Genomic DNA, 18631 nt, shown 5'->3' with positions numbered 1-18631 from the left:
TCCAGTTATCTAGCTGACTTTTGTGCTGCAAACGGTTTAATACATGAGACTAGTCCACCTTACTTACCCCAATCCAATGGTGTAGCTGAACGTAAAAATAGAACCTTAAAAGAAATGATGAATGCTATGCTTTTAAGTTCTGGCCTATCTGACGATATGTGGGGGGAAGCAATTCTTTCAGCTTGTCACATTCTTAACCGTGTACCTCATAAGAAAATTGACAAGACACCCTACGAGATTTGGAAGGGCTATCCTCCTAACCTGAGCTTCCTCAGGGTATGGGGGTGTTTAGCTAAAGTGGGTTTACCTGATTTTAGGAGACCTACCGTTGGACCTAAGACCTATGATTGTGTGTTTATAGGTTATGCTCAAAATAGCTCTGCTTATAGATTTATGTCTTTGAGTGACCGTTCTATATCTGAGGCTAGAGATGCCGAATTTTTTGAGCATGTTTTTCCTTTTCAGAAAACTGTTGTACCATCTCCTAGTTTATCTGTTGCATCTCCTGATTTGTCTTCACATGCTAGAGCTAGCTCTTCTATTGATGTTTCTGTTGAACCTAGAAGAAGTAAAAGACCTAAATGCCCAAAGAACTTTGGTGATGATTATGATACAACTATGTTGTCTGAACTTGGATACACTGTTTGTGCTAGTGATGAGTTTGTTTCAGCCTTTTTAATAGAAGATGACCCAAAAACCTATAGTGAGGCAATGAAATCCATTGATGCTAATTTTTGGAAAGATGCTATTAAAAGTGAACTTGACTCTATTGTGTCTGATGGGGCATATTCTGCACCGCTGACCAAGTCAACATATTGAACAAGGTCAAAGATATCCACAGCAAGTCAACGACTTAGACAGCCTAGCCGATGCAGCCCATCGGCCTGTTAGCCTGGGTCTCGGCGTGGCAACCTGCCAAATGGACACATACCCGCGTACTCATATCCAAGACCCCTCGGCGGTGAGTCAACATGGCCCGCCGGCCTGCCATAGGTCCCTCGGCCGAGGGGTAGATCAGTCTTTCCACCTGCTAGCCACTTGGCCACTTGGCCACTACGCGACAAAAGGTGAAAGCCTATAAATACTCCTCAACCTTCATTGAGGAGAGGATCCCACAACTTAACCTAGATACACTATTCATCTGGTAATATCTTCCTTATCTCTCTACAATACATATCTAGCCAAGTAACACAACTTAATCCTTTAAGTTTACTGACTTGAGCGTCGGAGTGAGTACGCTTGGCACAAAGCCAAGCCCTCAGTTCGGTCATTGTTGCAGGAGAGGCCGAGAGGAACGATAAAGGCAAGAAGGGTTCAACTTAAGACATTATTCTACAAGCCACGGGTGGTAACGATACTTGCTCTGGAATTACACCCGGAACAATTGGCGCCGTCTGTGGGAAAAGACACTAGAAGCTAGTCACATTCATTCCCAAACAAAAAAAAAAACAACAAAAACCCACCCAAAAAGCTAAGAAGATGTCGAAACAACAAGACGTAGTCGTAACCGACGAAACCACATTCTACCAAGATGATACTTTCAACAATTCTGGAGTCGTGCAGCCCTCCACCGGCGGAGTAATCCAACCAGAGTTCGGGATGCCAACAATACCCGACACGCCGCCGCGACCACCAACCAGTCACCATCATGGGACATGTGGTTGACGTAGCAAAACCGAAAATGCTCCCGGACCTAATCGCAACACGCCGCTCACACACGTCACGCCGACAAGAGCGACGGAAACCGTCCAGGAGACCAGGGCCCAAAACGTGACTCCGAGAAATTTGAACGGAGCACTAGGAGAAGCTGACGCAGTCAAGTCGCCGGGGGAGCCCAAAGTGGGCGCGGTAGACCTAAGTCCTTCCCGCACTCAGGGGAGGACAGCGTCCCCGCAGCACGAACGAGGCTTACCCCAAAGGAGCCAGAGGAGTCCGACTCAACAGAGTTGGAGGAGAAGTCCAAGTCGAAGAAGGAGTCCTTCCCGCTACGAGGAGAGGAGCCGGATTAGGAATGCGAGGAGCCGATCGCCGCGTGTCGTTCGACACGTGGTCAGACAGCCCCTCAGCGCCTACGTCCTAGAAGTCCAGGTGCCAACTAAGCTCAAGTTGCCACCTCTATCATACAAGGGAGATAGCGATCCAGCCGACCACGCTGAGGCTTTCGAGTCTTACATGTCGGTATGGGAGCAGCCCGATGAGGTCTGGTGCCGAGTTTTCCCAACAACTCTGCATGGAATGGCTCAAAGTTGGTACAAGGGGCTTCCCGACGGCTCGGTATACTATTACGCCGACCTAAGGGACGCCTTTCTAGCCCAGTACTCTTGCAACAAGAGAAGGGCCGTGGAGACATCGGACCTCCTAACTATCAAACAGGAGGGAGGCGAGTCTCTACGAAGCTATGTGAAGAGGTTCGACGGAAAGGTCCAGCAGATTCGGGAAATCAATCCCGAACTGGCGGCCTTCGCACTGATGAAGGGCCTCCCAAGGGGAGATTTAAAAAATGAGCTCATCAAGTGCGGAGGCCTGGGCTTGGACGCCGCCAGAAAGTTGGCCGACCAAGCCATCAAGGTAGAGGACTATCACAAGACCTGGGTAGGCCCCAGCGAGGCCGAGCACTCAGAAAAGAAGAGCCGCCGGGAAGACAACCCGGATGAAAGACGCCGTGACAACAACGGGTCACGGTCCGATGAAAGACGCCGTGAGAATAATAGGTCACGGTCAGACAAGTCTGCCAGAAACGAGCTCGGCGATGCGGGGAGCTCGGGAACGTACTACAAAAAACGGTACGATGATCACACCCCCCTAATCGTATCGGCCGCCGAGGTCTTCGCTTTGAGCAAGAACGAGGGCCAGAAGTGGGAAAGACCCCCTAGGCCGAGGAGTGACGGTGACACGAGCCAGAACTGTGAGTACCACGGCCACACCGGACACTTAACCAACGATTGCCGACATCTGAAGGATGCCATTGAAGAACTGATCCGGAAGGGGAGCCTCGGCAAATATGTTGCCAGAGGCGAAAAACCAGATGTCGGCGGATCAAATAGCAAGTCCGTTTCTGAGCGAGTAGGAGTAGTCAATGTCGTCAACAGGGACAACGAGAGCGGTGGGTCCGCTCATGGGCACAAACGGCACCTGGATGAACCTTATCAGGCCATCAACTTTGTGCCCAACACAGCAACCCCCGCTTCCAACATCCCCGACATGACCATTGGGAAGAAAGACTACGAGGGAGTCATCGCCCCACACAGTAACCCGCTTGTGGTCCACCTAGACATAGCCAACCACCCGGTGAAGAGATGCCTGATTGACACGGGCGCCTACACGAACATTATGTACAGAGAATGTTTCCTCGACCTCGGTCTGAAGGTTGAAGACTTGAGCCCCTACAAACCATTGTACAGTTTTTCTGGGGCCAGCCTGGTACCCCTGGGATCAATCAAGCTGCCGGTAATGTTCGGCGAGGGCAGTGCGGCCAGGAATGTTATGTCCGAGTTCGTGGTTATTGACGGCTCATCTGCACACAACGCCCTCATAGGCCGGGTCACCTTGAGCGAAGCCGACGCTGTAATATCCATCCGGGCCCTGACATTAGTATACGTCTCGGACCGGGGGGAGGCGCATAAGCTCGTCTCGAAGAACGAGGAGGATCCCGGTTTATGGGAGGTTCACGCTAACGGCCCCTCCACGACGAATAGCTCGAAGGCCGACATCGTTATTATCAGCCCAAACGGAGACGTGTTTGAGCACGCCTTGAAGCTTACCTCATTGGCCTCAAACAATGAATCCAAGTACGAGGCGGTGATAACCGGAGTTGAGCTAGCTAAAACCGCCGGGGCAGAGCGTATCATGGTGAAGACAGATTCACTCTTAGTGACCAACCAGATCAGAGGAGAGTACGAAGCCCAGGACTACGGGACGATAAGGTATCTAGTGAGGGTGAGAGCGTCGCGCGCGAACTAAAATCCTTCCGGATACAAGACACCCCCGCATCCGGAAACGACCGGACCATCGGCATGGTCGAAGGAGCAGAGACCGAGGAGGTGGAGATTGATCCAGGCCGCACCGTAACTGTCGGTGTCAACCTGGAACCAAAATTCAGAGCCGACCTCCTGGACCTGCTGAGGAAGAATAAAGATGTTTTCGCATACTCAGCGGCCGAGATGCCAGGCGTGAGTCGGGAGGTGATTGTTCACAAGCTGAACGTACTCTCCACCGCTCGCCCAGTCAAGCAGAGAATGAGGAACTCCTCGGCCGAGAAGGACGAGGCCATCAAAGCCGAAGTAGATAAATTACTAGCGGCGGGTTTCATCATGCCTTGTACTTATCCTGAGTGGTTAGCCAATGTTGTAATGGTGAAGAAGTCATCGGGGGCATGGAGAATGTGTGTAGACTTTACCAACCTTAATAAAGCATGCCCCAAAGATTGTTATCCCTTGCCTCGAATAGATAGTTTAATCGACGCCACGGCGGGCTACACCATGCTGAGCCTGCTGGACGCCTTCTCGGGGTATCACCAAGTGTTTATGGCCGAGGAAGACATGCCTAAATGCGCATTTATCACCGCCAACGGCACATACATGTACAAAATGATGCCGTTTGGTTTGAAGAACGCCGGAACAACGTACACGAGGCTGGTGGACAAAGTGTTCCAAAACCAAAAAGGGCGAAACATTGAGGCTTACGTCGACGATGCTATTGTAAAAAGCAAGTCCGACAGCGAGCATCTGGCCGATTTACACGAGACATTTTGTTCACTAAGGAAATACAAGATGAAGCTCAACCCAATGAAATGCAACTTCGGTGTCCGGGCAGGTAAATTCCTTGGTGTACTTGTCAGTGCCAGAGGCATAGACGCCAATCCAGACAAAGTCCGAGCAATCCTAGACCTGCCGGAACCAAGGAATCGAAAAGAGGTTATGATGCTGACCGGGAGAATGGCGGCTCACGCCCGTTTCATCTCTCGGTCAGCCGACAAGAGCACCCCATTCTTCAAAGTGTTGAAAGGAAATAAAGACTTCAGCTGGGGGGAGGAACAGAGCACGGCTTTCAAGCAACTGAAAGCTCATCTTCAGACTCTCCCAACTCTGTCCAGGCCGATACTGGGGCAGACGTTATACCTATACATAACAGTTACCTCGGCCACGGTCAGCGCCGTGATCATCAGGGAAGAAGACAAACAGCAACACCCAATCTACTTTGTCAGCCATACACTGTTGCCCGCCGAGAGAAATTACCCACTAATTGAAAAAGGAGCCTTCGCCGTCGTCGTTGCCACAAGGAAGTTAAAACCCTACTTCGACGCACACCCCGTGACGGTCCTAACCGATCAGCCGTTGGAGAAAGCTTTGGAAAAATTCGAACAATCCGGCAGCTCATCAAATGGGCGGTGGAACTCTCGGTTTCGGCATTCAATACAAACCAAGGCCTTCGATAAAGGGGCAAGCACTTGCATTTCCCGGCCGAATGCACATATCGGGAAGAGCCAAACCCAGGCATATGGGAGGTCTACACCGACGGCTCCTCCACGACGAACACTCGAGGAGCCGCATCCTTATCATCAGCCCAAACGGGGACGAGTTTGAGTACGCCTTGAAATTCACCTTCTCGGCCTCGAACAACGAATCCGAATACGAGGCGGTGATAACCGAGTCGAGCTAGCTAGGGTGCCGGAGCGAACACATTGTGTTGAAGACAGACTCACAGTTGGTTACTAACCAAATCAGAGGGGAGTTTGAGGCTCGGGACGACGGAATGGTAAGGTACCTAGAGAGGGTAAAAGCCGACATAGCAAAGTTGAAATCTTTCCAAATCCAAAGTGCGTTCCCGGATCCGAGAACAACCGGCCGACGCTCTCTCCAAACTGGCCACTCAACCATCAAGAATGTCACCGAAACCGTGCTTTGTAGATATCAGGAATGCGAAAAGCATCACTGAGACCGTCGGCATGGTGGGTAACATAGAGACCGAGACAACGTGGATGACTCCGATAATGAAATACAAACTTACAAGTGAATTGCCGGAGGGCCGCAATCCCTCGGCCAAAATAAAAAGGATCGCCGCCAGGTACTTGGTGTTCGAAGGGGAACTGTACAGAAGATCCGTAATAAGACCACTCTTGAAGTGTGTCGGTCCAGCCGACGCAGAACTGATACTGACAGAGATTCACGAAGGCATCTGTGGACATCACATGGGGGCAAGAACACTAGCCCACAAAGCTCTCCGAGCTGGCTACTTCTGGCCCACCATGCTTCAAGATTCCAGAACAAAGACCAAGAAGTACACGAACTGTCAGATGCATGCCCCGGTGATACACGCTCCCTCCAGGGACCTACAACCGGTGCTTAGTCCCCTTCCGTTCGCACAGTGGGGGATGGACATGCTAGGGTCGTTCCCAACGGCCTCCGGAGGAAGGAAATTCTTAATCGTCGCCGTTGACTACTTCACCAAATGGGTTGAAGCTGTAGCAGTACCAGCGAAGACCACAGCAGCCGTCAGAAAGGTAATCTGGGAAAATGTTATAACTCGCTTCGGATTACCCCAAGTTATGGTATTTGACCACGGCCGAGAGTTTTGGAGCGACCTGATAATGAACTGGTTAGAAGAGCTTGGCATCAAGTTTGCGTACTCCTCCGTCCCGCCACCCACAGCAACGGGCGGCGGAGGCGACCAACAAAACAATCCTCAACGGTTTGAAGAAAACAGTTGAAGACCTTAAGGAAGGTGGGCCGATGAACTACCCGGCGTCCCGTGGTCCCTTCGACCACGGAGAAAGAAGCAACGGGTACACCCCTTCCACCTAGTCTACGGTTCCCGGCGCCCTACCAATTGAAGCTGCGGTACCAACATTCAGAACGGCTACCTTTAACCCAGTTGAAAACGAGGAAGGCCTGAGAGCCTCCCTAGACTTGGTCGAAGAAAGCCGAAATACAGCACGCCTCAACTTGGCCGTATATCAAAACCGGATGAAGAGAGCCTACAACCGAAGAGTCCACAAAAGGGACTTAAAAATGGGAGACCTAGTCCTAAGGAAGTCGGCCGCCACCAACAAAGGAAATATTCATGGTAAACTGACGGCCAACTGGGAGGGTCCCTACAAAGTGGTCGAAGAGATGAGGCCGGGTACTTACCGGCTGACAGACATGGGAGGTGTGCCTTTGATGAGCCATTGGAACACCGATAACTTGAGAAAATACTTTGTATAGCGGCGGAGGTGTCCAAACCCATTGTGGACACCCCAACGCACGATCATAACAAACAAATGAATCGCCCAAGTTTTCCATCGAAGTGTTTGTCCCCTCCACAAATTGCCACCAGGCAGGAACTCAAAAAGAAGAATTGCTATCGAGCCATAACCCCGATTACCTCGGCCTTAGCCGAGAGCGACGGGGACATAATGACCGATACGCTAGAAGAATTGCTATCGAGCCATAACCCCGATTACCTCGGCCTTAGCCGAGAGCGACGGGGACACAATGACCGATACGCTAGAAGAAATGCTATCGAGCCATAACCCCGATTACCTCGGCCTTAGCCGAGAGCGACGGGGACACAATGACCGATACGCTAGAAGAATTGCTATCGAGCCATAACCCCGATTACCTCGGCCTTAGCCGAGAGCGACGGGGACACAATGACCGATACGCTAGAAGAAATGCTAAAGACGTTACGCAGTTGAGATGTACATTCTGACTGACTCGGCCATGCCGACGGTAAAAACGAAGGCACTCAATTAATAACGCAAGAAGACAAGTAAAGGATCGTGATCAGAGTCCCGGCCAAGCCGAGGACCAAAAAGATAAAACTTTATTAAATATGATTGCAAGGAGAGTACAGACGACGGCCGTCCCCATAAGGATAGCCTAAACTCTACCTACCAAAGCTTTACAAAAAGCGAGGAAACAAAAAACAAAAGGTTACAGACTTGGGATTTGAAGCGCCAAAAAGATGGCAGGGAGAGAAGGCTCAATAATTGGCCCCCGAACAGCTAAAGCTATCCGAGACGCCGGGTGAGTCTGGTGACGACCGCCCGTCTCCCTATGCCTGTTGCTGCCCTCCGTCAGTGGCAGCAGCATCTTCGGTGGCCGGCTTTGAGGAAGGCTCAACATTTTCAAGTAACTTCAGCCTCTCACCCTCCTTCACCTTCGCATCATAGGCCGCCTTGGCCTCGGCTATCTCGAGCCGCCTTGCTCTCTCGCGCTTCTCTGCAGCCGCCGCCTCCGCAAAGATCGGCAATCTCGTCCAAAAGTCGGTCAAATTTATCCCACGGGAAAGAGCCCTCGGGGACGAGTCTTTTTATTGCCTCCCCGGCCGCCTCCTCGGCCTGGTCCCGAATCTGGCGCACATTTTAGGGAGAAGAACATCCTGAAGCATTTCAATATCCTTCTCCTTTTGAGCAAGGCACTGCGCGTCCCCGAGCGCCTCGGCTGGTTGTGGAACAGATCCTTCCACTTTTCTCCCTTGGCGACCACGGCGTCATAAGCATCCTTGTACCCGTCCCGCTCCCCCATCATCTTGGCAAGGTGGCGGCATCGCTTCCTCCACTTTGGCCCTCTCGGCCCCTAACAGCCTTCTCAATTTCCTCCACGCGCGGCCGGCAAAAAGAGATCCAGCTTTAGCCTTCGCGGCTTCCCCCTTTGCGGCAGAGAGATCAACTTTAAGCTTTGCGATCAGTGGCGCGGCTTGGCCCATGGTCTTCTCCTGCTCCAAGATGTAGGAGCCGCCTTGTTGGGTCCACTTGGCCATCCTCTTATATAACTTCACACCCTCTGCCACAAGCTCGGAGGGAGGAATCTTCTGAGCCGAGGAGTCAACGATGACATTTCTGTCACCCGCCTTCTCAATAGCCTTCTCAGGCTGCTTCCCTAATTGCCGTTCAGTGAGAACGGCGGCTGCCGAAGGAGGATCTACAAAAAATTTACACAGCATCCATGTCACCATGCATTGACACATCGTAAAGCCGGTCATCTGGGATGTCCAACGAACCAGCTAAATCCGAACCACAAGTTAGATCCGTACCAGTCTGGACCCTCTTCGTTCGAGGGCCGGCTGAGTCAGTCTTCTCCCCGGCAGCGATGGAAGCAGACGGAGGCTCTTTTCTCTTCTTCGGAGAAAAGGCCTTAGCAACGGTCACCGCCCCATCAGCGATTTCGATGACCTCCACAGGCTCCTGAACCACTGGGTCGAAGAGGAGTCGGCGCAGACGCCGCCGCCAACCGGACATCGCCTTCTTTGTTCTCTTTGGCACGCCCCCGAGAACCCTTGCCTGGGCCGCCGCCGGATCCAGCGACTTCAGCTGCTTATCCATGAGTTCGTTGGGAGACGGTCTACGATCACGCAAGCCGGCCGTAGGATGCTGTTCAACGACCTTCCTGTCCTTGTCAAGCCCTAACCTCTGCAAGGTCCTCTCAGACAGATCCTGGCCAAACCGGTCTGCAAGAAATCAAGCAAAGGTTACACGCGAAATAAAACAAAGCTCCAAAACAGAAGCATAGCAGGCAAAGATGGGCCTCACACCGACCCCACTCACCCTGGTTGAGGGCCGGTATGAGGCCGACGCGGCAAAGCAGCTCATCTTGGAGAATAATCTGAGTCGGGGGCAGCCATCCCTTCCCAGCATCGAACAGTTGCATCGCCCGCTGCTCGTCCGCAGTAAGAGGGACCAACGAAGCATCCATCTTTGCCTTACCCCGGGAGATACACTCCTCATACTCTTCTCGGTTCTCACACCGTAAAACAAACAGGGCTCGGAAAGACCGAGGCAATGGGTAGTCCTCCGCACTTGAACGTACACCCATCGCCGTTGCCAGTCTTTGCAAGAAGTAAGCTTGTTCACGGAGATATAGCCAGGCTCCGTCTGCACGCTGTACCACCCCACTTTACCGGCAATTGACGGCCGTAAATGATGAAGGCGGCGGAATAAGTTGACTGTCGGGATCTCCCCCCTAAAAAGACAGAGCCACACAAAGCCAACTATCGTCCTCATGGCCAGCGGATGTAGTTGGGCCACAGCGACGTTCATAGCTTTGATGATGGCCATGACATATTTATTCAGAGGAAACCGCAGCCCATACTCCAGGTGCCTGATATACACGCCGGTGTGACCCGGTGGAGGGCAACAGACCACCTGACCCTTCTTAGGGATAACGATCTTGTACCCCTCACCGAGGAAGAAATGGCCTCCGAAAAATGTCTCGCCGGAACAACTGGCGAACTTATGGGACCAAGCACGGTCAAGACCAGTCGTGCAGGGCTCGCCATGATCCGGGATAGACAGCCTCCCACCATCAGAAGGAGTCCTCTCATCCTCATCAGCATCATCATCCTCATCCTCCCTTTCCTCCAAAATTGGTGGATTGACTACGGGAGAAGGAGACCTAGGGCCCCCAAACCTTATCGGGATGGCGTCTAGTATCCCCTCCCCATCAAGACGCGACGGAGAACCCTCCGGCGCAGAAGTGCTAGTTCCGGCGTCAGCAGAAGACATAATAGCAATAATTATTTAACAAAATAAAAAGTGAAGAAATTTGTCTGTTTACCTTGAAGAAAAACACTCGCCGGAGTAACAACTCTGAAAATTAGAAGACAAGGAAGCCCTTGAGAGTTTAGAGAGAAGAAAAATTTTGGAGAATGAAATTGGTGGCCAATTTCACGGAATAACTCGCCCTATTTATAGGAAAAGCCCATAAAGAAGGACCAATCGGCGAACGACCCCATGAAGCGTCATCCAATCAGCGTGCAGACACGTGTCGGACATGCAACCACGGGATGTCAATCGTTGCAACAGTTAGACGTCAATCAATGCAACAGTGACCAAGCGTCTTCAACACGCCCATTCATATCTCTCCGCCTATTCACCTTCCTCAACAAATTCCCAAGCATCTGTTCTCCGCCGGCCACTCGATCAACCAAGCTAGGTAGCGCCGGCCGGGGGCAATCAAAAACAACCGGCACTCTCAACCCTGGTCTCGGCCAGCGTCACTTCCTTTTCCACATCGGATACCCTTTACGCATCCATGTGGAGGGGGGATATGGTACGGCCTAAGGTAGACCAGGCCGAGGTAAAAGAAGCCGCCGCAGAAGAAGCCGATGCAGAACATTTGTTACAAATTACTTGCGCAGAATATACGCTCAAACGTACATCGGAGCCCATACCACGGCATAGACTACGCTGGGGGCAAATTGATGGGGCATATTCTGCACCGCTGACCAAGTCAACATATTGAACAAGGTCAAAGATATCCACAGCAAGTCAACGACTTAGACAACCCTAGCCGATGCGGCCCATCGGCTACTGTTAGCCTGGTCTCGGCGTGGCAACTCGCCAAATGGGACACATACCCGCGTACTCATATCCAAGACCCCTCGGCGGTGAGTCAACATGGCCCGCCGGCCTGCCATAGGTCCCTCGGCCGAGGGGTAGATCAGTCTTTCCACCTGCTAGCCACTTGGCCACTACGCGACAAAAGGTGAAAGCCTATAAATACTCCTCAACCTTCATTGAGGAGAGGATCCCACAACTTAACCTAGATACACTATTCATCTGGTAATATCTTCCTTATCTCTCTACAATACATATCTAGCCAAGTAACACAACTTAATCCTTTAAGTTTACTGACTTGAGCGTCGGAGTGAGTACGCTTAGCACAAAGCCAAGCCCTCAGTTCGCTCATTGTTGCAGGAGAGGCCGAGAGGAACGATAAAGGCAAGAAGGGTTCAACTCATGACATTATTCTACAAGCCACGGGTGGTAACGATACTTGCTCTGGAATTACACCCGGAACAGTGTCAAATCAGACTTGGGAGTTGACTGATTTACCTAAAGGTAGTAAACCCATTACAAGTAAATGGATCTTTAAAAAGAAAATGAGACCTGACGGTACAATAGAGAGGTTCAAAGCTAGACTTGTAGTTAGAGGCTTTACACAAAAGAAGGGTATTGATTATTTTGATACTTACTCTCCTGTGACCAAAATTTCGACTATTAGGACTCTTGTCGCCTTAGCTGCTATTCATAACCTTGTTATACATCAGATGGATGTTAAAACTGCCTTTTTGAATGGTGAACTAAGGGAAGAGATCTACATGTCTCAACCTGAAGGTTTTGTGATTGAGGGTCAAGAGAGTAAAGTGTGTAAACTGAATAAGTCACTTTATGGACTGAAACAAGGACCTAAACAGTGGTATGAGAAATTTAACAACACTTTAATAAGTAATGGCTATGTGGTTAACAATTCTGATTCATGTGTTTATTCAAAAAAGATGGAATCTGATTGTGTAATTATATGCCTATATGTTGATGACATGTTAATACTTGGTAATAATTTGGAGGTCATAATTAGAACCAAAGATTTTTTGTCATCACAATTTGAGATGAAGGACTTAGGAGAAGCTGATGTTATCCTAGAAGTTAAGGTCATCCGAAACCCCAATGAAATCTGTCTAAGTCAATCTCATTATGTTGAAAAAGTGTTGAAAAAGTTTAACTGCTTTGATGATGTGCCTGCTAGAACACCCTATGATCCTAGTGTACACTTGTGTAAAAACTTGGGCAAGAGTGTTTCCCAAGAAGAGTATGCTAAAATCCTAGGTAGTGTGATGTTTTTAATGAAATGTACTCGACCAGATATTGCTTATGCAGTTAGTAGACTGAGTCGTTATACACATAACCCTAGTAATGAACACTGGAATGCTCTTCGTCGTTTACTAAAATACCTAAAAGGAACAGTTGACTTATGTTTGCATTATAGTAAATTTCCTGCTGTGTTAGAGGGATATTGTGATGCGAGCTGGGTTGCAGGTAACGATGAGATCTGTTCTACTAGTGGTTATGTCTTTACCATGGGTGGAGGTGCTATATCGTGGAAGTCCTCTAAACAGACTTGTATTGCACGCTCTACCATGGAATCGAGTTCATAGCTCTTGAGTTGGGCGGGAACAACAGTGAATGGTTGAGAAACCTTTTAGCTGATATACCAGTATGGGGCGGACGGTTGACACCGGTCTCTCTGCACTGTGACTCGCATGCTGCTATTGGTGTTGCAAAGAATAGTGTCTACAATTCGAAGAAGAGACACATTCGAATAAGGCACGCTGCAGTTAGACAACTCCAAGACAACGGAGTGATTGCTTTGGACTATGTGAAGTCCGAAAACAATCTTGCCGATCCCTTTACTAAAGGGTCAAGCTAGGAGACTAGTCGTTGATACGTCGAGGGGAATGAGGCTTAAGTCCTTAGGTCAAGAGTGAGACTTGACTAGGTCTAAAGCTTCTATTCCTATGGCGTTGTATGATTCATAGCCTTTATGGTGGTGCTTTGAGACGCACTTGATGGATCATACACCAGGTTGGACTTAGGCCCTTAATGACTCATGTGAGAAGTGCTATTGAGAAGCACTTGAGTCACCTACGTAGATGTAACGATCATTAGACTATGAGAAGTCTTCTGATCACATCTATTAGTACCGAGGTAAACGCATAACTCTAAAAGAGCGCGTTGCACTTTCGCGAACGATCTTAATCAAGGTATGATATGTGTTGTGGGGGTATCGACCAAGCTCACTAGAATTCAAATCGCAAGATATTCTCTCGCTGTAAGTAAGTTGTTTCCTCATTACACTAAAGTGTCAATTCAAATCGAAAGATATTGATACCTAAGTATCCAATCCTTCCTTTACCCAGGAATTCTTTTTCTTTGTCTCTGGCGCCCCTAGTGGGGGATTGTTGGAAATAGGGGCTTTATTTGGCAAAGTCATTTTTCCATATTGTCCCACATTGGTCAGGAAAAGAAAGATGTATGTGTTTATATATCTCATCTTGCCTTACACTATCACTAGTGGGTCAAGGGAGGCTTTTGTGGAAGCCTTGCGAGGTGCTTAATTCAGGCTCGCACACGCGCGCGCCGTGCCGTGTTCGAGCCCGCCCGCCCGCCCGGATCCGGATTCGGATTTGGGATTTGGCAATTGGCAATCGCTGCGCGCGGCTATGCCTATCTTTTTGGGCCGAGTGTGTTTTTTTTGTTTCGTTTTGGTGTCAAAACAGAATAAGAGAAACAATCAATCCGATTTGTTAGTGGGTGAGCAAAAGGCTCCTGTTCTTCGAGCCTTGACTCTGCGGTTTAGGGGCACGTTTTTAGCTTCGAATCGCTCCAGTTCGCTATAAATAAGACCACGCACTCGGCTTCGAAACACATTCGAAAACACTCTTCTTCCTCTCTTCTCTTTTGTTCTCTAAATAATTTCGGGGTATTGCTCAATTTCGTTCCAAGTCTCTCTCACACGAGTGGGCGTGATGTGAGGAGGTCAGTAGTGTGATCCTTGGGGAACTACCGCACTAGCTGATCGTCACCTCGGTCATACCGGGCAAATAGTTTTCAAGGCAGTGGCATCCTACCACGGCACTACTTCTTACGGTTCTATCTTTCTGATCTTTTTCGCTTATTTTTCGATTCGAGTTCTTCTCTGTTACTGCATTTAAAACAACAGAGGATAATGGAACAAAAGAAAGCATAGTTAAACTATTGAAGCAGGGGTTGAGTAATCGCAGAAGATGAAGCTTCGATTGACGTGCGGCGGATTGAGAAGAGGGCTGTTGATGGTGAAGACGTGAAGTAGGCTGGAGATTGAGGATCAAGATGAAAAGGCGGAATGGAAAGCAATGAATAAAGGATAGGTTAAGTTAGAATGAAAGTATGAGATTGAAGGTAAGAGATCAACGGTGTACATTGTGCAGCTACTATTCATCGCTACAGTACGCAAGTTCTCTCTTTTTAAAGAGTAAGGATTGGTAGTATCCTGTAATTAAACCCCGGCTTGTGCTCATCATCAGAAGTCAGAACAAAACATGCATTGATTTCAGTCAGAAGAATGGATCTCTGATGTCAACCTCACATAACACACTCAAAACAGCTAGTCTTGCTTGTGACGGCTAATCCCGTCACAAGCTTATGACTTCTCAATTCTCACAAAAAGGGAGAGGGGACAAGGTGGGGCACCCCCATGTGCTTCCCACTCACCTCTTAATGGGTATTTTGTGAGAGTAAATGGTATCCGTCACAAGCTTGTGACGGATATCGCCTGTTTTCAATGAGATTTTGTGCAGTCAAAAACAATAGCATTGGATAAACTAGTAAGTAGTACGGCGTAACTGTAGTAGCATTACTACGGATTGATTCCACGTTGTATTTGACACGTTTTATAGTTAACATGTACTGTATATAACCGTCTTCAGGAAGACCAACTAATTCATCGGGGAAAGTTCAAAAATAACCTCGTACAATCAGTAATACCTCCATAAGGGATCGATTTCACTGTCTTACTCTCTATTACACTTACATTCAATTTACTACAACTGTTGGATAATTAAGAAAGGTACCTATTACAATAGACGAACCCTTCTTACAATGTTGTGTGCAAGACGGTTCAAAGATCTAGGAATAAAGCGAAATTTACTACAACTAAACAAGTTACTATCACTATCACAAATTTTCGAAATGTTGAATATGTATTCATGTTTAATTCTGTCGATAACCAATGTAATCGGTAAGCGCAACTAAGGGCATCGCCTTATCAACATCGAATCCAACTAGTTGTTCTTTAGCCTCTTTAATCAATCTCTCAGCATACTCTCTTGATTTCTCAATCCCCATTAGTTTCGGAAATGTCGCTTTCTCAGTCAACAAATCTTTTCCCGCGGTTTTCCCCAATTCTTCAGATGATTTTGTCACGTCTAAAATATCATCCACAACCTGAAACAACAACCCAATTCCTCTAGCAAAACGTCGCAACCTTTCCACCTCTTCATCAGTGCCACCACCTATTATCGCTCCCAAAACCACCGCTGCCTCTAGCAGTTTCGCAGTCTTATGGATGTGAATAAACTCCAACTCCTCAATCCCTACCCCTTCAACACCTTCTGAATGAATGTCCACCACCTATAACAGAACACAATACCATAAGAAGTCAATAAGAATATAAGATGTAATAAAATAAGACAAAAACAGTATGTGGTATTATGAATCTACATAGTATAAAAGCTAAGTTTTTTAAAGACTTTTCATTGGTGGCTGAGTTTCTACATGAATTACTATTGAACTACTCTCTTTCCTCAACTCAGTTACTATTCCTATCTCTTATTCCTATTTTAATTACTTATGTTAAAACATAAGTTAAAATGTCACAATTTACATAAAATGTTGTAATTTACATACATTCAACGGGTCTAACGTGTTAAATACCTAAAATATAATTCTAATAAAATACGATTGTATATTACTCCCTCTATCCCAGTCATTTGTTGTCCTTTTCCATATTTGGATGTCCCAATCAATTATTGTCCTTTCTATTTTGAGAATAAATTTGATGAACAATTTGATTATTCACAATCAATTTGTTACACTTGTCATTTAGTAATTGGTTCATTCATCTTTCCTTGGTCTTTGTGCCAAAACCAAATGACAACAATTGACCGGGACGGAGGGAGTATCTGACATTCAAATCTAATGATAGCGACTGCTATTACGACCCGTACATTTTTTGTACGGGTATAAAACTAGTTTATATGTATATCTAATGACAAATTCTCATTTCAAACAGACCTTTTTCGTCTGAAATTTAGGCAACAAAAAGTGACTATTTTACGATAAAATGTACAAACTCAGTTTATTGTTAAAAGTAAAGATTTAGTTATAAGTCTTATAACATTTTATCAATCACTTTTTATTATAAAATGTTATAAAATGTTGACATTTTGACGTCTTAGTTAAAACCGTCTAAAGGGAGAAATAAGAATCAACCTGACCAGCAACGAGCCCCTCAGCGCCAATAGCAGAGGCAAGCTCCCCAACCGCGGAAACAACCTTTCCAGCCGGAATACCCGCCGGAGTAGACTTCACAAGATGCTCGAAAGCGAACGACAACAGCGAATCGCCCGCTAAAACCGCAACATCTTCACCATAAACCTTATGAGTAGTAGGTTTCCCTCTCCTAAGATCATCATTATCCATACAAGGAAGATCATCATGAATAAGACTCATAGTATGAATCATCTCCACCGCACACGCCGCCGCCATCGCCGCCGTCTCCTCACCACCAACAAGCTCACACGCCGCCAGACATAAAACCGGTCTAACCCTCTTTCCCCCAGCTAATAAACCGTATCTCATCGCTTCATGGATTATTTCTGGGTGTTTTACCGGTATCGCTTCCGAAAGCGCTTCGTTGACGTTACTTGCCTTGTCAATCATATACTTCTTGAAATTGAATTGGGTTTTTTGAGTTGGAATCTGGGTTGGTGTTTGATTTTCTTGATGGGTTAAAATTGATTTGATTTGGGACATTTTTGAAGGTTTTTTAATGGAGGAAAGAGGAATAAATGAGATTTTGCCATTATTATTACTGTAATTGTGATTATTAATCAAATTTTTGTTGAAATTGGGTGAAATTGAAGATCTAGATCTTGGAATTGAAAAATGGGTTTGTACCCAAGTGCTTAAATTCAGATTACTGCAACTGCTGCTACTCATCTTGATGATTTTTTTCAAGTTTTTTCAAGAATTTTATTTTGGAGAAATTAAATTATTTTAGAGAAAAATTTATATAGTATGTGACTATGTGTGAATGTAAATTCAACTATTTTGGAGAAATTAAATTATTTTGGAGAAAATTCAAGGATAAGAAACATGAAATTTGTTGTTTAAAATGCAAATTGTTGACAAAATTTATAAAATTTGAGAAAATTTGTTGATGAAAGTGAAGTGAAGTGAAGTGGATGTGTTATCAACAATCAAATCCACTACTTGGTGTGGATAGAGTTTTGTAGATTAATCACTAATCACTAATTAGTGTGTTAATTAATGGTGTTATTTTTTAGGATTTAGTAGTTGTTTTTACATTTGTTGGTAATGTGAGTGGATGATTGTGTGTGTTTATGAAGTTTAAAAGTTGTGTGAAATTGTTATTTGCTTGGTGAAATTTATAAGCAATGATCATTTGAGGATGAATTCTAACATTAATGGGAACAAACAAACCAAAATTGGAGAGTAATCTTGATATTTAGAAAGGATCATAAGATATCAAGAATCAAGATTGGTTTGTTGCTCAATTTGGTAGTTTAACTTTGATGATGACAATTTGAGAGTAAGCATGCGATATTTTTATCATCCTAAAAGATATTATTATCGGATTTTATACGATTATGAACAATTATATCGTAGTTTGACTTTGAAAGAATGTATCGTCGAAATGATTTACGATAGTACGACTTTTCACACTTTGGAGCAAGATCATACGAATACAATCCTTCAATCTAGATTGCAATGTTAATAGCCTATGCCCCCACAACCAAGTACGATAATCACACAAGATACGGAGTAATAAATAATCGAAGCGACTTTGAAAACCAAAATTATTCTTTTTTTATTAATATTTAAATTGGTTGAATACTCATTTCCAATCGTGTAAGGATTTACTCTAAACCAAAAATCAAAAATAAATACGATCAGAAAAATAAAAGAATAAATAAAAATGTTCCAAAACTTCGACAACATTACTTGAAATCGTACCTAACTTAGAGTAATCTTATTTTTCAATATTTGATTACATATAAATTGATACGGAGTATATTTCAGAACAGATGT

General features: G+C 46.5%; 1 protein-coding gene across 1 annotated transcript; it reads right to left on the bottom strand.

Moving 5' to 3' along the window:
- Window positions 1–15193: 15193 nt before the first annotated feature.
- On the bottom strand, window positions 15194–18171 carry LOC141599215 (geranylgeranyl pyrophosphate synthase, chloroplastic-like). Its single transcript, XM_074419159.1, has 2 exons — window positions 16790–18171; window positions 15194–15928 (listed from the first exon to the last, which is right to left on the bottom strand). The coding sequence occupies exons 1-2, from the start codon at window positions 17516–17518 to the stop codon at window positions 15509–15511; spliced, it is 1149 nt and encodes a 382-aa protein (XP_074275260.1). The 5' UTR covers window positions 17519–18171; the 3' UTR covers window positions 15194–15508.
- Window positions 18172–18631: the final 460 nt, after the last annotated feature.

Source organism: Silene latifolia, chromosome 9 (assembly GCF_048544455.1).
Source record: "Silene latifolia isolate original U9 population chromosome 9, ASM4854445v1, whole genome shotgun sequence".
Taxonomy (NCBI): domain Eukaryota; kingdom Viridiplantae; phylum Streptophyta; class Magnoliopsida; order Caryophyllales; family Caryophyllaceae; genus Silene; species Silene latifolia.
Note: the sequence above shows the minus strand (reverse complement) of the source record. Positions and strands in the feature narration are given on the sequence as shown.